Source organism: Heterocephalus glaber, unplaced genomic scaffold (assembly GCF_053883595.1).
Source record: "Heterocephalus glaber isolate CG9 unplaced genomic scaffold, H.glaber_assembly_v1.0 deba00001531, whole genome shotgun sequence".
Taxonomy (NCBI): Eukaryota; Metazoa; Chordata; class Mammalia; order Rodentia; family Bathyergidae; genus Heterocephalus; species Heterocephalus glaber.
Window position 1 is genome coordinate 19326376 of NW_028258329.1, and position 22592 is coordinate 19348967.

The 22592-nt window shown below is 39.2% G+C and overlaps 1 protein-coding gene across 8 annotated transcripts in view; it reads right to left on the reverse strand.

The window, feature by feature from the left end:
• Positions 1 to 22592, reverse strand: part of Blm (BLM RecQ like helicase) — a 100831-nt gene that overhangs the window by 30401 nt on the left and 47838 nt on the right. For 5 of the 8 annotated variants that reach the window (XR_015441768.1, XR_002397578.2, XM_021264846.2 and 2 more), the window contains 6 exons: positions 21041 to 21169; positions 19765 to 19956; positions 17069 to 17187; positions 15936 to 16049; positions 13893 to 13991; positions 13412 to 13560 (listed from right to left, as the gene is read on the reverse strand). Coding sequence is in view for 4 of the 8 variants with exons in the window: in XM_021264846.2 (XP_021120505.1) it covers positions 13412 to 13560; positions 13893 to 13991; positions 15936 to 16049; positions 17069 to 17187; positions 19765 to 19956; positions 21041 to 21169 (802 nt within the window). In the remaining 4 variants the exon portion in view is untranslated. The remainder of the gene's footprint in view (positions 1 to 13411; positions 13561 to 13892; positions 13992 to 15935; positions 16050 to 17068; positions 17188 to 19764; positions 19957 to 21040; positions 21170 to 22592) is intronic. The other 3 variants (XR_015441770.1, XR_015441769.1, XM_087188429.1) reach the window with 1 other exon arrangement.

A 22592-nucleotide genomic window follows, 5' to 3' on the forward strand; every position in this document is an offset into this window, starting at 1 on the left:
AAAAGCACATCACATAATAAAAGCATTTTGTCAAAACAATCAATTGGCAAAGTATACTGAAATTATTGGGATTTTTTTTGGTGCCGGGGGATTGAATTTAGGACTTTGCGCTTGGGAGGCAGGCACAGTGCCACTGAGCTAAATCCCCAGCTTGAAACTATTAGGATTTTGATTTCCCCAACTTTTTCAAATGTATTTGGTACATGGTACAAGTTTTTGTTGAAAGAGTAACAAAAATAATCATTAGGTAAGTCCTAGTAAAGCTGTTTTTTAAAGGTATATTTTCCAGAAAGAGTAAAGTGAATAACTATGATCTTACTTATTTTGCCAGTTAAATAGTTTCTAATGTTTTGCCTCTCACAAAATTTAGAGGACATGTCAGCTGACAGATCATTAAAAATAATTTTTGATACCATATTATGATGTAATTTTGGCATATACTTCAGAAAAAATTCAAATAATTGAGTGTTACTGCTATAATAAAATGCATTCCATTCACATGTCTATGCAAGCAAGCAACATTTCTTGTACTTACATCTATAAAAATAAGCAACATTGACTGTTTTAATGAATCTGTAAATGTAAGAACTAAAAAACAGGAATCAGCCCGCTGCAGACAGGCAGGTCTGTGCACGCCCTACCGAGGTCCTGCGTTGCGCGGAAGACGCCTAATCACCCCGCTGCAGACAGGCGGGTCTGCCCGTGCCCTACCGAGGTCCTGAGTCGCACAGAACATGCCGAATCAGCCCGCTGCAGACAGGGAGGTCTGTGCACGCCCTACCAAGGTCCAGGAGTCGCGCGGAAGACACCGAATCACCCCGCTGCAGACAGGCAGCCACCTGGTTCTACACTACAAAGACGCAGAGGACACCAGACCACCAGACCAAGGTACTGAGTCCCACTGTTCCCAGCCCAGCGGGAGGGGCTTCTGAGCCTTCGTCCCACTCCTCCTGGTCCAGAGGAAGGGGCTTCCCCGTCACCATCCCTCCCGCTGCTCCCAGCCCAGAGGAAAGGGCTTTTGGGCCACCTTCTGTCCCGCTGCTCCTGGCCCAGAGGAAGGGGCTGCCGGGCCACCATCCCTCCGGCTGCTCCCAGCCCACAGGAAAGGGCTTTTGGGTCACCATTCCTACTGCTGCTCCCGGCCCCTGTCCGACCTCTCCCAGCTCAGAGGAGGTAATCCGTGCAGGCGCTAACAGCCCCCCGCCCCAGTCGAAATGAGAAAACACGTAAATAAGTCTCAAAACCAGACTTCCAGATCACCTACAGCAACCCCAAAGGGAAATGAGATGGAACACTCTGATACTCAACCACCTGGACCCACTGAACTGGCAACAAAAGGGGATCTGGAAAAAATGAAATCAGAAATAATTTCTCAGATAACAGGAGAAATTGTGCCCCTAGTGCAAGACATGATTAATAAATCTAGAGAGGAGCTGAGGAACATGATGGAATCCCAACATAATAAACAAATGGAATCCATAAAACAGATGCAGATAGATTTCCAGGACATGAAAAATTCCATTGAAAGTCTACACAGCAGAATGAGCCAATGTGAGGACAGAATTTCAGATATAGAAGATAAGATTGCAATTAGTGACCAGGAAAAGAAAAATTGCTTCAAAATTATAAGGGAACATGAGAAATCAAAGGGAACATGAGAAATCAATCCAGCAGCTGCTAGATGATGCAAAAAAGAATAACATAAGACTGATTGGGCACAATGAAGAAACAGGAGAGAGTGGAGATGACATAAAAAAATCTCTTCACAGAAATAATGGCAGAAAACTTCCCAAGCAGGGGAGAAGAGCTTGACATACAGATAAGTGAGGCATATAGGACTCCAAATAGCCTTGATCAAAAAAAATCTACACATAGGCATATAATTGTTAAGATTCCAGAAACACAACAGAAGAACAAAGTTCTCCAAGCAGTCAGAGAAAAGAAACAAATCACATACAAAGGAAAGCCCATCAGAATCACAGCAGACTTCTCAACACAAACCATCAAGGCAAGAAGAGCTTGGAGTGACATATTCCAAGCCCTAAAAGAAAACAGCCTCCAACCCAGATTGATGTACCTTGCAAAACTATCTTTCAAAATGGATGGAGAAATAAGATACTTTCATGACAAAGAGCACCTTAGGAACTTCGTGAATGCCAAACCAGCACTCCAAAGAATTTTACACAATAGCCTAGGAACAGACATTGAGGATCACAACCCCAGGAAGCAAAGCAGAATGAACCCATCTGGCATGACAAGAAATTAAATGTAAAGGGGGAGAACCCAACAAAAAGAAAAAGTCATGGCAATGACAAGTCAATACGTTTCAGTTATAACCATCAATGTTAATGGTCTCAATTCACCAATCAGAAAAAATAGACTGGCAGAATGGGTCCAGAAGCAAAATCCAACAATATGCTGCATACAAGAAACACACTTAATTCAAAAGGAAACTCATAGACTGAAAGTTAAAGGGTGGAAAACAATACTGCATGTGACAGGAACCCAAAAAAAAGCAGGAGTAGCTATCCTCTTGGCAGATCACGTAGATTTCAAACCAACACTGATTAAGAGAGATGAAGAAGGACACTACATCCTTGTAAAGGGAAGAATCCAAGAGGAAGAGATGACAATCATAAATATCTATGCACCAAACACTAGTGCACCCAACTATATAAAACAAATACTAACGGACATGAAAAGTCATATATACGCTAATACAATTGTAGTGAGGGACCTCAACACCCAACTGTCACAAATAGATAGATCAACTAAACAAAAAATAAGTAATGAAATACTAGAGCTCAATCAAACTCTTGAACAAATGAACTTAACAGATGTTTACAGAGTCTTCCACCCCACAAAATCAGTATACACATTCTTCTCAGCTGCACATAGGTCATTCTCAAAAATAGATCACATACTCACACATAGAACATGTTTAAGTAAGTGCAAAGGAATTGAAGTTATCCCTTGTATATTATCAGACCATAGTGCGATGAAATTGGAGATCCACAGCAAAAGAAACTCAAAAAATTTCATAAACACATGGAAATTGAACAACACACTTCTGAATAACCAATGGGTCACAGAGGAAATTAAAGAAGAAATCAGACAGTTCCTTCAATTAAATGACAATGACAATAGAACATATTGGAATCTATGGGACACAATGAAAGCAGTCTTATGAGGGAAATTCATAGCAGTGAATATGCATATTAGGAAAACAGAACGAGCCCAATTAAACAACCTGATGCTGAACCTCAAGCTTCTAGAAAAAGAAGAGCAGGACAACCCCAAAGCTCATACAAGGGAGGAAATTATAAAGATCAGAGGAGAAATCAATGCAATGGAGACTAAGAGAACAATACAAAAAATCAATGAAACCAAGAGTTGGTTCTTCGAAAGAATAAACAAAATTGACAAACCTTTAGCCAACCTTGACAGAAAAAGGAAAGAAAAGGCCCAAATCCATGCAATTAGGAATGAAAAGGGTGAAATTACAACAGACCCAGCAGAAATCCAGAGGATCATCAATACCTACTTCCAGAACCTATACGCCAGTAAGATGGACAACACAGAAGAAATGGACAACACAGAAGAAATGGACAGATTTCCTAGATACATATGAATTACCAAAGTTTAATGAAGAAGACCTAAGAATTCTGAACAACCCAATATCAACCAGTGAAATTGAAAATGTAATTAAAAACTTATCAACTAAGAAAAACCTGGGCCCTGATGGCTTCACTGCTGAATTCTACAAGACATTTAGAGAGGAACTGCTGCCACTACTGTTTAAACTCTTCAATGAAATGGAAAGGGAAGCAATACTCCCAAATTCCTTCCTGGAAGCAAGCGTCACCTTGATCCTCAAAGCAGAGAAAGACCCAACTGAAAAAGAGAACTATAGGCCAATCTCACTAATGAACATAGATGCAAAAATCCTTAATAAGATACTGGCAAACAGAATGCAGAAGAACATCAAGAAGATCATACACCCTGATCAAGTGGGATTCATCCCAGGGATGCAGGGATGGTTCAATATATGAAAATCAATCAATGTAACACACTATATCAATAGAGCCAAGGACAAAAACCATATGATTATCTCCATAGACACAGAAAAAGCATTTGACAAAATCCAACATGCATTTATGATAAAAACCCTACAAAAAATTGGAATAGATGGTCTCTACCTCAAACTGATAGAAGCCATCTATGAAAAACCAACAGCCAATATCATACTAAATGGTCAAAAACTGAAATCCTTCACACTAAAATCAGGAACAAGACAAGGATGTCCACTATCACCACTCTTCTTCAATATAGTTCTGGAAACATTAGCCACAGCAATTAGACAAGAGAAAGAAATAAAAGGAATAAAGATAGGTAATGAAGAAGTCAAATTGTCATTATTTGCAGATGACATGATACTCTATATAGAAGACCCCAAGAACTCCACCAAAAGTCTTCTAGACTTAATAACCAAATTCAGTCAAGTAGCTGGTTACAAGGTCAACACACAAAAATCAATAGCTTTCCTCTACACCAATGACAGACTCACTGAGAGAGAAATAGGGCAAATAATTCCTTTCACAATAGCATCCAAAAAACTGAAATACCTAGTAATCATCCTAACGAAAGAAATCAAAACCTCTTCTCTAAAACTATGGCACTCTGAAAAGAGAGATTGAAGATGATATCAGAAAATGGACAGACATCCCCTGCACCTAGGTAGGAAGGATTAATATAGTGAAAATGGCCATACTTCCAAAACTGCTATATAGATTTAATGCAATTCCAATTGAGATCCCAGCAGCATACTTCATAGACCTTGAGAAAACAATCCAAAAATTCATTTGGAGCAAGAAGAGACCCAGAATAGCAAAAGCAATTCTAGATAACAGAGACATGACAGGGGGTATCACAATCCCCAACCTGTAACTATACTACAAAGCTACTGTGATAAAAACAGCATGGTACTGGCAAAGAAACAGACTTGAGGACCAGTGGAACAGATTAGAAGATGCAGAAACAACGCCAGACACACTCAGCCATCTCATCTTCGATAAAGGAGCCAAACACCCTCACTGGAGGAAAGATAGCCTCTTTAATAAATGGTACTGGAAAAATTGGGCTTCAGCTTGCCAAAGATTAAAACTAGACCTATATCTCTCACCATGCACTAAACTAAAATCAAAATGGATTAAAGATCTAAATATTAAAATAGAAACTCTGAACCAGTTGGAACAGAGGTTAGGTAGAACTCTTGAAGACATCAGTGTAGGAAAAGATTTTACGAACAAAACCTCAGTTGCCCGTGAACTAGCACAAACAATCAACAAATGGGATCTCTTCTTATTAAAAGGCTTCTGCACAGCAAGAGAAACCACCAGCAGTGTGAAGAGACAACCCACAATGTGGGAAAAAATCTTCACCTGCTCTTCCTCAAAGGTCTACTATCTCGAATCTATAAAGAGCTTAAAAAGATCAGACCTCCCAAATTTAAAGACCCAATCCAAAAATGGGCATCTGAAATGAACAGACATTTCTCAGACAAAGAAGTAGAAAGAGCAAATAAATACATGAAAAAATGTTCAGCATCACTGGTCATTGGAGAGATGCACATGAAAACAACGCTGAGATTCCACTTCACTCCAGAAAGAATGGCTGCTATCATGAAATCAACCAATAACAAATGCTGGCGGGGCTGGGGGAAAGAGGAACCCTGCTCCACTGCTGGTGGGAGTGTAGACTGGTGCAAGCACTGTGGAAATCAGTATGGAGATACCTCAAAGAACTAGGACTGGAAGTCCCATTCGACCCTGCTATTCCACTGCTGGGGATCTTCCCCAAAGAATTAAAAGAATCATACCACAGTGATATATGTCCACCCATGTTCATAGCAGCACAGTTTGTAATAGCTAAAACTTGGAAACAGCCCAAATGCCCATCAACTGGAGACTGGATAAAGAAAATGTGTTTTTTTAATAAAATGGAGTACTACTCAGCCATAAAAAATGAGAAATTAGAGACATTTATAGCTAAGTGGATGCACATTGAGGCAATACTCTTAAGTGAAATAAATAGGACACACATGTGTAAATACCGAATAGTTTCTCTGGTGTGAGAAACTGAAAGTGTAAATAAGGACTAAATGTATAATAGGTAATGTGAAATAGGAAGAAAAGGGGCAAAGGGGAAGGAAGTGGGAGGGCTAGGGGAAAGGATAGAAGGGAATGGGATTAATAGGAGAAAATGGAAAAATAGGAACAAAATCTTTGTAAATAGGGAGGAATGGAGGGGTTGAAGGGAGGGCTGGGCAAGGATGAAAAATAAGAACCAAGGGAGAGTATGCAAAGGTGCAAATTTCCAATGATGAATGTTATTATATTGTATACCTAAAATGTACCAATGATTAGAATGAATAATCGATAATGTAAAATAGGAAGAAAAGGTCCAAAGGGGTAGGGGTAGTGGGAGGGGCAGGGGAAAGGAAAGAAGGGAAAGGAAAAAATGATGAGAAATGGAAAAAATGGAAATAAAGTCTTTGTAAATAGGGAAGGGTGGAGGGGGTGAAGGGAGGGCTAGGAATGGGGAAAAAATAAGAACCAAGATGCATCATGTAAAGGTACAATTCCCAATGAGAAATGTAATTGTGTTGTATACCTACAATGTACCAATAAAAGAATTCAATACAAAAAAAAAAAAGAACTAAAAAACAAAAAGTTGTATTTCATTAAGAGACACCTTATTTTTTTGGTCATGGGTCTGAACCCAGGCCTTGCTCATGCTAGACAAGTGCTCTACCATGAGTGACAGCTCCACCCCTTTTTAAAAACTGTTTTTTTTTTTTTTTTTTGGAGACAGGGTCTTTCTTTCTAGATAGTTCAGGCTGGCCTTGAACTCTGTGTAGCCCAGGCTGGGTTCAAACTCTCAGCGATCCTCCTGCCTCTGCCTCCTAAGTGCTGAGATTACAGGTGTGTGCCACCATGCCCAGCTTAAAAACTATATACATATTTTTTCGGTACCGGGGATTGAACTTGGGACCTTGTGCCTGTGAGGCAGGCAGGAGAACCACTGAGTTAAATCCCTGGCCCAAAAACTGTATTTTAAAACAGGGTCTTTCTCTATTGCTGCGGGCTTTCAATCTGTGATTCTTCTGCCTCAACCTCCCAAGTAGCTGGAGAAAAAACATTCTCATTCAACATTTATGCTTAAGAAGTATTATATAAAAATATATTTAAGTTGTTGCAATCAATTATGTATGACTAATTATTTTAATAATTCAACTCAAACACAAATTTAAAGCCAAAAAAAATTTGTTTTTAAAGTTTTTTGAGACAAAGTCTTGCTCTGTAATTCAGGCTGGCCTTGAATTCATGGGAACTGTCCTGTCTCAGCCTCTCTAGTGCTGGGACTACAGGCACATGCTACTATGCCTGGCTTAAAAAACAAATTTTTATATATATATATATATATATATATATATATATATATTTTTTTTTTTTTTTTTTTTTTGCAGTTAAGTATTATAGAGTAAGCAAAAAGATTTCATGTATAAAAATACATCACCTCAGGCATGCTCTGGGAGGCTGAGGCAGGAGGGCAGCTTAGTAACTTAGTAAGACCCTGTCTCAATAAAAAACAAAAAGAGGGCTGGGAATATAGCTCAGTGCAAAGGCCCTGGGTTCAATCCCCAGTTATACACAGACACAGACACAAATATCTAAAAAAAAAAAAAAAAAAAAAAAATATATATATATATATATATATATACACACACACACACACACACACACACATACATATAGATATATGTATAGTACTATAGGACAAAATTCTATGGGAAAATAAAAGAGAAATGTTAAGTTCAAAGAGAAAAATGTAAAATATCTGACTGCTAAAGAGTTACCCCCTGGTGTTTTTTGGCAACAGTAGGGACTGAACCCAGGGCCTTCGTACTAAGTTACATCTCCAGCCACACACACCCCCCCCCCGCCCCGCCTTTTGAGACAGGGTCTTTGTTAAGTTACTAAGATTTCTAGGCTACACTCAAACTTTTGATCCTCCTGACTCATCTTCCCAGAATGCTAGGCTTACAGCCATATCTGGCTGCTAGGTAACAATTTTGTTTAAAAATGTTGACATTTAGCATATACCACCTTCTATTTAAACTCTTGTTGAAAAACTTTAGGTGTCAAGTTAAAAACACAAGCAGTAGAGGTTTCCCTGATTCTCTCAGGAGGTACATGTAACCAAGAACTTGTGAAGACTGCTGCTTTAGTGACCACCAGTCATCCCATAGAGATCCCAAATGCCACACATCTGAAATCCAATTTCTTGTCCACCCTCCCCTCAACCTTCTCCCTCCAGCAATGTAGTAGCCTCCTGGCCCAGAAACCGGTAAACTTCAACTACACCCATCTTCCTGGTCAGAACTGCTGACGGTCTCATAGATGCCATCTGGCCGCTCTCCTAACTTGGTCCCTTCTTCCTCAGTTCCTAACACCACCTCCCCCACTATCACCTCTCTCCTAGGGGAGTCCAATGGTTCCCCAAGGGCTGCCCTCCTCTAACCTCATGCTTCCACCCATCTTCTCTTTCATACCTTGAGTTATCATTTGATCCTAGAGTGCAGATCAAGCTAACCCCCAGCTCAAAGTGCCTGCAGGAGAGTAGAGTCCAGGCACTCCATAGCCATCACATGAGAGACCCGTGATCCAGCCTTGAGCTGCCTGTGCAGGGTCATCCCTTCCCTGTCTCCACTTATCCAATGGAGAAGGCCATTCCTTGGGCCTGACCTAGAAGTTCATGGCAGAAACACTTTCAGTCCCAGATCATACTCCTTCCCTAATTCTTACACATCATCCACCTACCACTTCACAATGCTGTAGCAAAGGAGACAGTAGCAAGTGCTGAGGATATGGAGAAACTGCAGGCCCTGCACACTGCCGGAGGTCACAGAAAATGGTGCAGACACTTTGGGAACATTTTGGCAGTTTTTCTTTTTCTTTCTCAGTACTGGAATTGAACTGGGTGGGGGGGGGACTCTACCACTAAGGTACATCCCCAGCCTTTTTTATTTTTTGAGACAGGTTGTGCCATTATGCTTAGCTTAGTTTAGTCATTTTTCAAAAGGTTAATCATATAAATACTATGTCACAGCAATTGCACCCAAACACATATGCAAACATCATTCATATTTCCAAAACAAAGGGAATAACTCAAACATTCATCAATAATCCATAGGTGAATAAAATGTATCCTAGTATCCACAAAATGGAGTACTACTTGAAAATTAAAAAGGACTATGCTAAAAGGCTGAGGCAGGAGGATCACAAGTCTAAGGCCAGCCTGGAAAATTCCATTGTGAGACCCAACCTTAAAATAAAAAATAAAAAAGGCTGCAGGTGTAGTTCAGCAGTAGAGCACTTGCACATCATGAGCAAGGCCTGGGTTCAATGCCCACTACTGAAAAGAAAAGGAGAGAGGAGAGGAAAGAAGAGAAAGAGAAAAAGAAAACAAATGAAGTACTAATACATGTTACAATATGGATGAATCTTGAAAACATTATGCTCACTGAAAGAAGTTAGTCACAAAAGGTCACATAATTGTATGATTCTATTTAAAGGGCGAGCAGCCTTAAGCTGGAAATCCAAATTGTTCCAAAATTCAAAACTTTTTGAGTCTCAACATGACACCAAAAGTGGAAAATTCCCCACACGACCTCATGTGACAAGCTACGTGAAAATATTGGCACACTAAACATTACAAAAAATTATCTTCAGGCTTTGTGCATATGACCCATAAATGAATTTGGATCCCACCCCCAAGAAGGTATCTTACCATGTATTTACAAATATTGAAAAATCTGAAACAAGAACACTTCTGGCCTGTACATGAAATGTCCACAACAGGGAAAAATCTGTGGAGGCAGAAATTGGGTGAGTGGTTGGTTGCCTAGTGTGGAGGGGGAAAGGATTCCCTGCTAATGGGTATGCAACCTCTTTTAAGTAAGACAAAATGTTCTAAAATTAGATAGTGGTGATGGTTACACAACCTTATGAATAAAATAAAAAGCCCCAGTGAATTGTATACTTTAAACAGGCGAATTTTATCGTATGCAAATTATATCTCAACACAGCTGTTTAAACTGTTCAGAAAGCTACTCCCCCTACAATACAGTACCTGCTTCCTTTATAAAATGCTACCTGACCCCTCCTTAAAAGGTATTGTTCCACAGGGTTAATCTTGCTTATTTGAGTTCCTGCAGTTTAAATTTGTATCTTTAATCACTACTTCTTTCTGCAATCTGGAATAGTATTTAGAAAGTTCTGAAACCAAACTGCTGGGATTTAAGTGCTCACCAATACTTGCTAGGTATACAAATTTGTGCAAGTTACCTAGTATTTTTTTCCTCCCCCTCTTTCCCTCTCCACCCAAGTACTGAGTATTGAACCCAAGGTCTTTACACTGAGCCACAATCCCAAACCTTTTTTGTTTTTTACTTTGAGGCAGGGTCTCATTAAAACACTAAATTGCCTGGGCTGGGCTGAGGTTGAATTTATGCTCATCCTGTGTCAGCCTCTAAGAGTGGTAGGGTTATACATGTGCACCACCACACCTGGCTTGTTTGTGCCTCAGTTTCTTTATCTGTAGAATGGTATAAAGAAAGGGTTACCTACCTCACAAGACTTGTGTGGGTGAATAACATGCATAAAATACCAAGAACAGTACCTGGGGGCTCAATATGAAGTGTTATCTATTACTGGTGCTCTATCATAGTTACCTGTCTTTGTCTTTTTGGTCTCTGCCAGATCATCTCCAAATGCCCTCAGGGAGTAGCATAAAACCTGTGTTATAGGCCAAGTCTACATCTCCTAAAGAGGAAGAATACTACCCCAGACTGGCAGGGAGAGAGAAGCATGGGCTCACAGCTCCAATTCTAGGGATACCCAACTTCACCAGAGCCACAGCACAGCAGCAATTGGGCAAATTTAATACAAAGGGCTACTGGCAAAAAAAGATCAGGAAACAGTGTACCAGAAAGTCTCCCTTAAAATCTTCCACTATATGATTTATATCCACCCAAATGCAAAAGTATCAAATATAGTAAGGAGCCAACAGACACCCAAATTTACACATTTTACTCGCATTTGCCACCTCCCCCATGTTTTATTTATTCATTCTTACTGAGAACCAATTATGTACAAGGCACCATGTGCTAGCATCCTGATGTGTACGATTTTGCTTTCCCAGGCAGATCTTCTCCCTATGGTACCATGGAAGAGATTCAAGGGGTCTGTCTCCAAATAAATATGTGCCCTGTTTACTCAAACATAAATTACAAATCCTACACCTACACAAATGTAACGAGAATTTATATAATTTCTTTTAATTATGGGCTTTTCCCAATTACTATAACTGACTGAAAAGAACAGGAGTGGGGATGTAGCTCAGTGGCAGAGTGCTTACCTGGTATACATAAGGCCCTGGGCCAGAAAGCCAGCATAGCAAACAAACAAACAAACAAATGCATGCCTTAAAACACCACAGTAGATTGCCCTGGGATAAACGCATGGGAAAAAGCTAAAAGCAGTGTCTGTCATACATGGAAAAAAATTCAGAGATCAGTGTAGTACTTCTAGAAAGGGATTTCTAGCATATATTCATTAGAACCTAAAGTATAATAGGACACTTAGGTATAGTGTTATAATGCATATCAATTATGGAAGCAAAACATTTTTCCCCAAGTTTTATGCAAACACTCCTCTGCAAGTGAGATTAAAGTTAAAATATTCTATTCCAAATTTTATGATTACACACACAAAATTCTGGGTACTCTCAAAAGTTCTTGCACTTGAGTATGATTATTAGTTCTATATAAAAGTGCTATTAGCAACAAAATATTTTAGGTTGGAACCAAACAACCTAGAGGCTGGAAGAAATCCAAAGTGCTTGAGTTCCTTCATTTACATCAGATAATTTAGAAGCTGAAATTTAATCTGCAAAGGCCTCTGCAGCTATCTTAATCTCATGACCCCCTTCATATGGAACTTTCAGTTCTTCTCATGACTCTGACACTGGTGCTATTTTTACTTCTTACAACATTGATAGAGCAGCTTATCTTTCTTTACTTTACTTTTTCTTTTTTTTTTTTTTTTTAAAGAGATGGAGTGTTGTTGTGTTGCCAGGCTGGCCTTGAACTCCTGAGTTCACTCAATCATCCCACCTCAGACTCCCGAGAAGCTGGGACTACAGGAGGTACCACTATGCCTGTTTTGTCTTTATTTTCCCTTTTTTTTGGTACCAGGGATCGAACTCAGGTCTTTGTGCTTGCACAACAGGCAGCGAAACCACTGAGCTAAATCCCCGGCCCTTGTCTTTATTTTCAAATGAACAAAAGTTGGGTTTTAAAAATTCACTTAAATACTTTGTTCAGTCATTCCATAACAATGCTTTTACCTTAAACTCAAAGCAATGCTAACAATTCAGAAGGAATTGTGTGTGGGGGGGTTGTAGTGTAGTGTGATATAGTGTAGTGTTGGGGACTGAAGCCAAGGCCTCATGCCTACCCCTAAGCTTCACCCCCCAGTCCTTTTTTATTTTATTTTGAGACAGTGTCTCACTAAGTTGCCCAGCCTGGTCTCTAACTTGTCATCCTCCTGCCTCAGTCTCTCAAGTAGCTGAGATTATAGGTGTATGACACCACACCCAGTGGAAAATAAATTTTAATTTTGGTACACAAACAGATATTAAATAAATATTGGTTCAATGAACCTACTAAAGAATGCATCTCTCTCTAAAAATTCAGTTAAGTACAAGATAATCCAGTACAACCTAGATATATACAGGATTTTTTTACAGTGGTTTTTGTTCTGGAATAATTATGGACTTGGTGGCAATAAGAAGTATGCTGCTGCTGAAATGAAGATGAAGTAAAAAAGCTGTGCTGCATGGTTTCTGGACTGCTTGCAAAATTCTGGATATAATTGGGACTTTAGGAGAAAATGACAAAGTAGAGTCATCAGATCATGTCATGAAGTATACTTTGCTATAGGGAATCCAAAATGAGATAAAAGCTCATTTATTATTGGAACTATACCAGGGTCAATAGGTAGAGTATGCAATATATCCTTACTTTCAAAGTAGGTGCTGGGATAGTTTCAAATTTTGTTGTGAAGAAAAGCTCTAGGGTCCTGTTTCTCAGAATTTGTTGCACACTGGAATCACTTGAGGATTTAAAAAAAAATCCTGGCTCCCAGCCCCAGATATTCTTTTTTTTTTTAACTTGCCTTGGGTATGAGCTGGGCATTGGGATTTTTAAAGTTGCACAGCTGACTCCAATGTGCAGCAACTCTGATTGGCTTGGGGCCTTTTAAATACATGACTTCCAGTAACTTACACCTGCGGCCTAAGAATCTTCAGCTGAGTGAGGATGTCCGTCTGCACCCTGGGGTTGGCAGTGGCGGTGAGAGCCATCATTGGAACAGAAGGGAACTTCTGGCGAAGCATATTCATTCTTTTGTAATCTTGGCGAAAATCATGTCCCCACTAGTGTGAAAAAAAGACTCTTTTTCAGATTATTTGGATCTTCCTTACATAAATTGTCAACACTGGTCAATATATTAAAACCACTTTATTCTTCAATGAAATGACAGAACAGTTCACTCAATGTGAATTTTCCTCAGTTCTGAAAATATTAAACTATTGAAGGTATAAACACTAATATTCCAAGAGGGCTGGAATAGCTCAGTGGTAAAGTGGTTGCCTAGCATGCTCAAGGCTCTGGGTTTGGGCTCCAGTACATCAACCAACCAAACAAACAAACAAACAAAACCCCAAAAAAACACCCCAATATTTCAAGATGTAAAAGCAATATTTACCTGGCTCACACAATGTGCTTCATCAATAACAAAACGTGCCAAAAGCTTTCGCTCATACAGATTCTCCAGAGTAGAAATTAGCCGGTTACTTGCACAGACCTAGATCAGAAACATGAGATATCTAAACATATCATCATAATGATTTTGTTGTCTCTAAGCTTCATTACAATTAGGCTGTGTTAAAATATTTATATAAAACTGATTCTTCTTTCAGTCTATGAGGGGAGGGCAGAATAACAAACCATACACTTTAGAAATGTCTGTCCACATGCAGCAAGCAGCTACTCATTAGGTCAGTGGCTGTAAAATTTTATTCTGCCTTGATACATCCGAGGGCCACCACGTGTTTATATTGGTTAACAGGATTAAACATGTGTATTATATATATGTATGTTGTTTGGGGAAAAATTATGTATACATATGTTATGGTTTGGGTCTAGATGCCCAAAGCCTCATGTGGTCAAAGGTTGGATCTAGAGTGTGTGAAGCTGGAATTGATTCATGATGCAATGCTAGGCTCAAGGGCACTAGGATTAAGGTTGTGAGTGTTACTCACCCTAAGTAGCCTGCATAAGATAAAAGGGGCAGGGAGATGATGTTGTTGCCTTTGCTACTTTGGTACGCGCCATGTTATTTCTCCTCTGTGAGGCCTGTTTGTCATCCCAGCCTTGGAGCCAGCCGACTATGAACTGAAACCTCTGCAAACTATAAGCCAAATAAACCCCTTCCCCTCTAACTTTGGATGTCAGCTATTTTGTCTCAGCAATGAGAGAAAAGTAACTAACACAACATATATTTGTAGAAGTTAAGTATGGATGTATTTTATAGGTTTGTCCATGACAAGGTCTAGAACCAATAATATCCAAGTAGTAACAAATACACCTAATACCCACATCTTGACAGGGACACTGGCAAAGGACACAGATGTCAGCTTCATGAGCTATCCCACTGGTCAAATCCAGGACAGTTAGAACATCAAAATATACAATGATGGTGGAAGATATAGCTCAGCAAGAGAGGACCTGCCTAGCATGCATGAGGCCCTGGGTTCAATCCCCAGCACTGAGAGGAAAACAACTTATATTTATTACATAATAAAATATTTATATATGACAACTGTAATCCACTGAATCCATGAGTTCATACTGATATGAATAAATATGAGGGATAAAATGAAAAGATTTTTCTTATGGAAGAATGGCAACTAAATTAGAAAAAAAAAATCATAATCTGGCATTCATAATGGTAATTACTGATTTGGGGAAGCATCATCAACAGATGCTAAAACATGTGAGTAAAACTTTGATGACTAACAGGGTATTTATACAGTCTCACAGTATTCCCAAACAGGGCATCTACTAATTGCTACAGTGGGGAAAAGGAGCCACTACAGTGGGGAAATCTTCAGGTCCCACCTTAGCTGAGGAGTCAGTTAACTGACACCACCAGGAGAAAACATGAGATAAACTCACTGAGGAGCAGGTCTTAGAACTGGCCTCATACTTCAAAAATGTCAGAATCATGAAAGACAAAAAGGAGCAACTGTTTACCTGAAAGGAGATTAATCTAGGTTTTTCTTTTGCTACAAAGGGCATTATTGGACAATTGGTGAAACTGGAAGATGGTTTATAAATTAAGTAATATATTTTATCAATATAATTTCCTGATTTTGGTAATTATACTAGTGTTTTTCATGAGAATTCCTTATTTTTGGGAAATGCACAGTGAAGTAATTAGGTTTAAAAAGATATCATGTCTGGAACTGACTCTCCATCAAATATTTGAGAAAAATATACAGAAAGAATAACAAAGCAATTATAATAAAAGGTTACCATTTGGGGGTTTCTGGGTGAAAGTTACACATGAATTCTTTGTAACATGCTATATATCAACTATTATGTCAAAATTTTAAAGGCACACATTCTACTGGAAGGGCCAGGGATGTAGCTCAGTGATGCCATGCCTGCCTTGCAAGCACAAAGCCCTGAGTTTGATCCCCGGTACTGAAAAAAAAAAAATTAAAATAATGATACGAATACAAACCTTCTCTGGAGTAACATACAGAAGTTTTATAATTGGGTCTTTTTTTGATAACTGGAGGTAAATACTTGCGGCTTCAGAGTCAGTCTTATCACCTGTCAAATATGTAGCTGGAATCTAAGTGTAAAAGTAATCCATTTAAATATTACATATTAATTATATTTTTCTTTAGGTTTTATATTTTATAAATCACATATCAAGCCTATCAAAGGAAATACATGTCTCATAATAGCAATCAATATACCTATTTTTAAAAATTATACTTTTCTTTAGGATTTATAAATATTTCATAAATCACATATCAAGCCTATCAAAGGAAATATATATCTCATAATAATAGCAATCAATACGCATATTTTTAAAAAAAACCTTTATCAGGCATAACTAAAAATACCCTTCCCATTATTTATTCCTTTACTTCTTACACTTGTAAATAACATGAGTTTAGCTTACAAGAAATTCCAGTCCTAATTATAGCTACATTTTTTTAGGTAAACGTGTCTTCTAGATTTTAAGGCACAGTGACAGCAAGGAGGCCGGAACAGTGGCACGTGGCTGTGCTGACATGCTTTGGAAGAGAGCACCAGACCAGTGGTCTTGCTGAGTGTGGTGACTCACAACCCTGCAGTCAGTTCTGCTGATGACAGTGGGAAGGGTTTGGGAGAGTGCAGTCATGTACCGTCGTGTGGAAAAAAGACATGTGTGGGCAGGCATGTACACGCATACATTTTAAGACATAAGGGAAGACCTATGCTGGTCTGGTAGTAGCAAAAAAGGAAATCTCTATGTATTAATAAAAAATTAACTAGCAAAATATAGATTAAATGTTCTTACTAAAATATATTCTTATAGAATGAGATTGAATTATAGATGGTTATCTGTATTAGAATTTTCCAACACTTGTGTTTAATTATAAACTTAACTGTTGTTATTCTTATAATTTGGTTTTGTTTGTTTTTTTGGTACCGGGGATCAAACTCAGGACCTTGAGCTTGTGAGGCAGGCAGCGGCACCACTGAGCTAAATCCCCCGCCTGATTCTTATAACTCAAAAACTTACTTAATACCAAGATTACTGAAATGTAATTGTTTCTAAGGCTCACTTTTATTAGTGTTTTTATCTTACAACTAACTTACATCCAATGAAGTCAGCTTTTGGACTTGATCTACTATTAGTGACCTCAAGGGAGAAATGACAATAGTGACCCCAGGAGAAACACAGGCAGGTAGCTGGTAACACAAACTTTTACCACCTCCTGAAAGACAAATGATGAAAAAAACCCTGTTAGTTTCTATCCTGAGAATATGAAAGTAAAAGATGCAAAGAAAATTACATATAATATTCAAACTAATTCACAGGCTACCAAATGTGTTACCGACAGTGTCAACAATGTGCTACATTGAATGAGACAAACTATGTAGGCAATTTCAATATGTAAACGTGATTTTTTAAAGAACATTTTCTATAAGCACATGCAATAGCAAAAGTAAGAATCAGGGCAAAAAACTTAAATGCAATGCAACTACTTAAAAAGTGTACTTGGGACATCCAAGCATAATAACCCTTTTATTTCTGGTAGTATAAAAGGTCTCTAAAAACCATGATACTAGGACTAAAATAATTACTTTCTATATAATGCATATTTTTAAAGAGTTAGAATGTAATAAAATATACAGTACTGGGCTGGGGATTCAGCTCAGTGGCTCCGCCGCCTGCTTTGCAAGCACAAGGTCTTGAGTTCGATCCCTGGTACCAAAACCCCCCCCCCCAAAACACACACACACACACACACACACACACACATATACATACATATATATACACATATGTATACATATATATATAAAACTAGAAACTACTAAACCATGACCCAGCATCCCTCTTATGACCCAGAGGCACTTTCAAGATCCCAGCTCTGTTGCTGGTGTGGTGGTGCACACCTGTAATCCCAGTACTTGGGAGGCTGAGGCAGGAGGATCGCTGGGAGTCTGAGGTCAGGCTGGACTACATGGCAAGACCCTGTCTCAAAAAACAAACAAACAAACAAACACACATACACACACAAAAATAAGATCCCAGCTCTTTTATACTGTCAATATGAGCCTTCCAACACTGATCAGCTGGGGGCTGGGAGCTTTAATTCTCAGCACTCTCATTAGCAGAGTCCCAACCTCCTTTGGAAATAAAAAGGTAGGATCACATTTACCTGTGCTAATAAGACAAAGAAAAAATTTTGAAAGACCAAAATATTCTTGCCATGTAACTAACAAAATGCCAAGACAATGAGGATGCATTTCTTCTTCACCTCTCCCCTTCCCTTCCTCTTCTTCCTCCTTCAGTGGTGGGTAGGGAGCCCAAAGCCTTGCACATGCTGGGCAAGGGCTCTCTCTATCTCTGAGCTATACCTCTAGCTCCATGCACACATTTCAAAATAACTGAAATGATTATGTATTACTCAATTTTCAATTTCACTGGTCTCAAAATGACAGAAGCTGGTGCTAAGCAGTTTTTAGGGCTTCAATTTTTTTCTTTTAACTATACATTACACCCCTTCTTTTTTCACATGAATAGGAGGTAAACTTCATTTTGCTATATATGTGGAAATGTCAAGGAAAGAACAAGATGTGAAGAATAAAGAGAAGTGTTCTACCACATAATTAGCTATATGAATGGAGACATGACATTTAACCTTTACTAGACTTCAATTTTAACATCTGCAACATGTATTAGATTAATGGTTTTAAAAAGGGTTTTTTTGGTCTAAAATAAACCTTATTTTGAAATGTTACATATATATCACTCAAGAGGTTGAAATTGGAGTGGAAAAGATCTTTAAAATGCCAGGGTTCTTTCAAGTGTAGAGTTTTCAATGAACAAATTAGAATTGAAACAGAAGACACAGAATGATCAATGAGTTAATAAAATTTGAAGTGTTGGTTAAGCCAACAGTCTTCATTTTTTTTTTGGTACCAGGGATCAAACTTGGGACCTTGCACTTGCAAGGCAGGTAGTGGAACCACTGAGCTAAATACCCAGCCCAACACTGTCTTAATTTTAAAATGAGGTGTAAATAATTCAGATGCTTGGTCAACATTATATAATAATGATGGCAATACCTAACTTCTAAAGCAAAAGACAGGGAGGACTACCTGTGGGTACTGAAATTCCAAATTTTGTTTCCTATCCTAATTGCTTATTTAATATTCTTACATGGATGACTACAAATCATCAGTGTTACAAGCTTTACTAGCAGAGTGAAAAGTCTTGGAGTCTTCAAAGCAGGGCCCAAGAAGAAACAATGAACACGTTATGCTCACACACTGCAAGCCTAGTGCTTTGTTATTGTCCCCACTGCACACCAGGAGGAGATGGGCCTGGGGAAAGTGCCTGGCCTGAGGTCACACTGCTCAGAAGAAGCAGAGCTGTCCTTCAAGCCCAAGCTATTGCTTTAGAGCTGATGAATTTCTACCACCTCTTACCACTAGACTGCATTTTAAAAACTGCTAGAAATGATCATGGCTTCTACAATTTCTTGTTGTTCACTTTCCAGGCTTATTTATATCAGAAGAAAGAAAAATTCCCACAGAAAAATTCCAGATTAAGTCAATACAGTGACCTTTGAGTTAAAAATCTCAAAAAGGGCTGTAAACTTTATCATATCAATAACTAGAACAGAGGATATGAGACAATACACTTCTTACAATGGCATGGGAGGTTTAAGAGGTCTCTAAATGATAGAAATGCTGTGTAGGTGTTCTTTTATTTCTATTAAAGAACTTTCATTTAACATCTGCCAATGGATTCTCGCCAATTCATATCTAAAAATACATACCAGTGGGCATCAGGATAAAACAGTCTTCACCAAGCAGTGCAGCATTGATCGCCTCAAGCTGATTAGTTCTAAAATTATGCAGGCCAAATTTTTTGTGAAAAATCTTCATCATTTCTTTTGTATGAGGAAAACTAAGACTTTGGAAGCACTCTTGCTTTATATTTCTGGATGCTAAATTCTGTGTCAATTTGTCTATGAAAACAATCAACGTTAAGAAAAATCAGTGCATTAATATTACTACACAGTTTTAGCATTTAACCTTGCCCTTGCACAACCACTGGTGTACCTACAGCACTCTATTATTCATGGGATTTCTTCCCAACAGTCCCAAGGCCACCAGCAAATCCCTAAATGCCAAAACCAAGTCCTTCATTGACTTTTCTGCAGATCCTATTAGTACTTTTTCCCTCCTTTCAATTCTCCCCCGACTTTCATGGGTTTCTATTGCTTTGTTTTATTTTATTTTACAGTGTGGCAGATGGAACACAAGAGCCTTGTACATGCTAGGCAAGTTCTCTATTACTGAGCTACACTCCTAACTCTTCCACTGGCTTTAAGTTCCCTTTTCTGGCTGCAACCTTCCCCCGACCCCCTGCAGTACTGGGGATTGAACCCAGGGCCTCTGCACTGAGGTACATCCCCAGGACTGTCCCCCTTTTGAGGTAGGGTCTTGTGAAGTCATTAAATTGCCCCAAACTGGGCTCAAGCTTGTGATCCCCCTGCCTCAGTCTCCTACAGTGCTGGGAATACAGGCATATACAACACCTGGCTTTTCTTTTTGCCTCTTAAATTTTCGAGATTTTTAGATACTTAGGACTGACCTCTTCAGACATTCTTTTCTGTAATTTTCCTAAGTCCCATGATTTTTCTTTTTTTGGTATTGGGGATCGAACTTGGGTCCTTGAATTTATGAGGCAGGCGGTAGAACCATTGAGTGAAATCCTCCCCCCCGTTTTGTTTGAGACAGAGTCTCACTACATAGTTCAGGTTGGCCTCAAACTCACTATGTATCCCAGGCTGGCCGAGATCCCATCACGATCCTAACTCAGGCTACTGGGTGCTAGGATTACAGGTGTTGCCACCACACTCAGCTTTCTAAATTTTATGATCTTAAACATAACCTGCATGCAGAGAAGGCTTAGATCTCTCCTGACACTGTCCTAAGCTCCTGTCCTGCAGGCATCTCCACTTGTCAACAGGATATGACCACCTGAATGACTTAACACTATACCAAACAGATCTAAAATACCCCCGCTCAGCTCTTCTCCAAACCCACCTCTGCCTCCTGACTCCCTTATTTCTGTGAGCAGCGCCACTGGGCCTGAAACCTCAGTTGTCCGAGTTGTTCCCAGTCCTCTTTCACGGCGGCTCTCACATTTGCCTCTGTGCCCTTGCAGGGGGCTCCCTGTGTCAGCAGAGAAGAGATACACTCATCCAGCTCTGGCAGCTCCTCTCACCCAACACTCAGCCACCTCCAAGTTAATTGCAAGGATCATGTATGACACATTCTAACATGACACCAAAATAAATCTATTAGGGCTATTTTATTTTATTTTATTTTTTCTTTGTTTTTGGTACCAGGGATCGAACTCCGGTCCTTGTGCATGCGGGGCAGGCAGCAGAACCAATGAGCTAAATCCCCAGCTCTATTAGGGCCATTTTAAAGGTCAACAGTGTAACTGTAAGAACAACCTCCAAGGTATTAGGTCATCAATGGCAAAAAATAGAGAGGGCTGTACTTTATAAAACTGTGCACATGTACACTTGTTTCAGCTAAAAACACTATGATAACTTTATAGGATGACGTAAAGTCTTAAAATTATATTTGGCTTCACTCTGGACTCTTTACAGTAGCTAAGTTTACTCCTCTAGAAGCGCCTCTCATTAAACTGAACTCCAAGAGAGCAGGAAGGACTTGTTCTTCATCCTTATAAGATCAGAACCGCAGCCAGGTGTGGTAGTACATGCCTATTATCCTGGCACTTGGGAGACTGAGGCAGGAGGACCACATTGAGGGCAACACCAACTTGGGCTCCACAGTGAATGTGAGGCCAGCCTGAACTACACAGTGAGACCCTATCTCAAGAAAACAAAAACAAAAACAATTCAGGGCCGGGGATGTAGCTCAGTGGCACCTCGCCTGCCTCGCAAGCGCAAGGTCCTGAGTTCCATCCCCAGTCCTGAAAAAAAAAAAAACACCCCCAAAAACAAAACAAAAAAACCAAATCATTGGAACTAGCACAGATGATGGTGCATCATGAGCACTTAGCAAACATCTGATGAATAAATGTAAAGGACAGCGCATCCTCATTAGTATAGTGGTGAGTATCCCCGCCTGTCACGCGGGAGACCAGGGTTTGATTCCCCAACAGGGAGGCTGCTTACACCTTTAAGGACCCGAGTTCGATCCCCTGTACCAAAAAAAAAAAAAAAAAAAGTAAAGGATTTTAGGCCCCAAATATAATCTGATTAAGAAATTTCTGAAGTCATAACCTTCTTAGGCTGTCCTATATCTCAGTATTTCAAGACATAAAATGTTTCACCACTTTATAAATTAATCATTTTTTATCAACCCAGAATTCTAAAACACACACACATTTTTAGCACATAAATTCACCTTTTCTTTTCGCGTATCCCAAAAATCATTGAAAGCCCTCATGAGCTTTATTGTTTTAGAGACTAAAACATGTTAAAGGGAAAGCACATTGGTAATGACTTTAGAGCTTTACTGTAATAGTTTATAATTACACATTTTATAAAACTACAGCTGCTACAGAGACAAAAGAGCAACTTGCTTTTGAAACTGTGATTTGTAATTCATATTATCA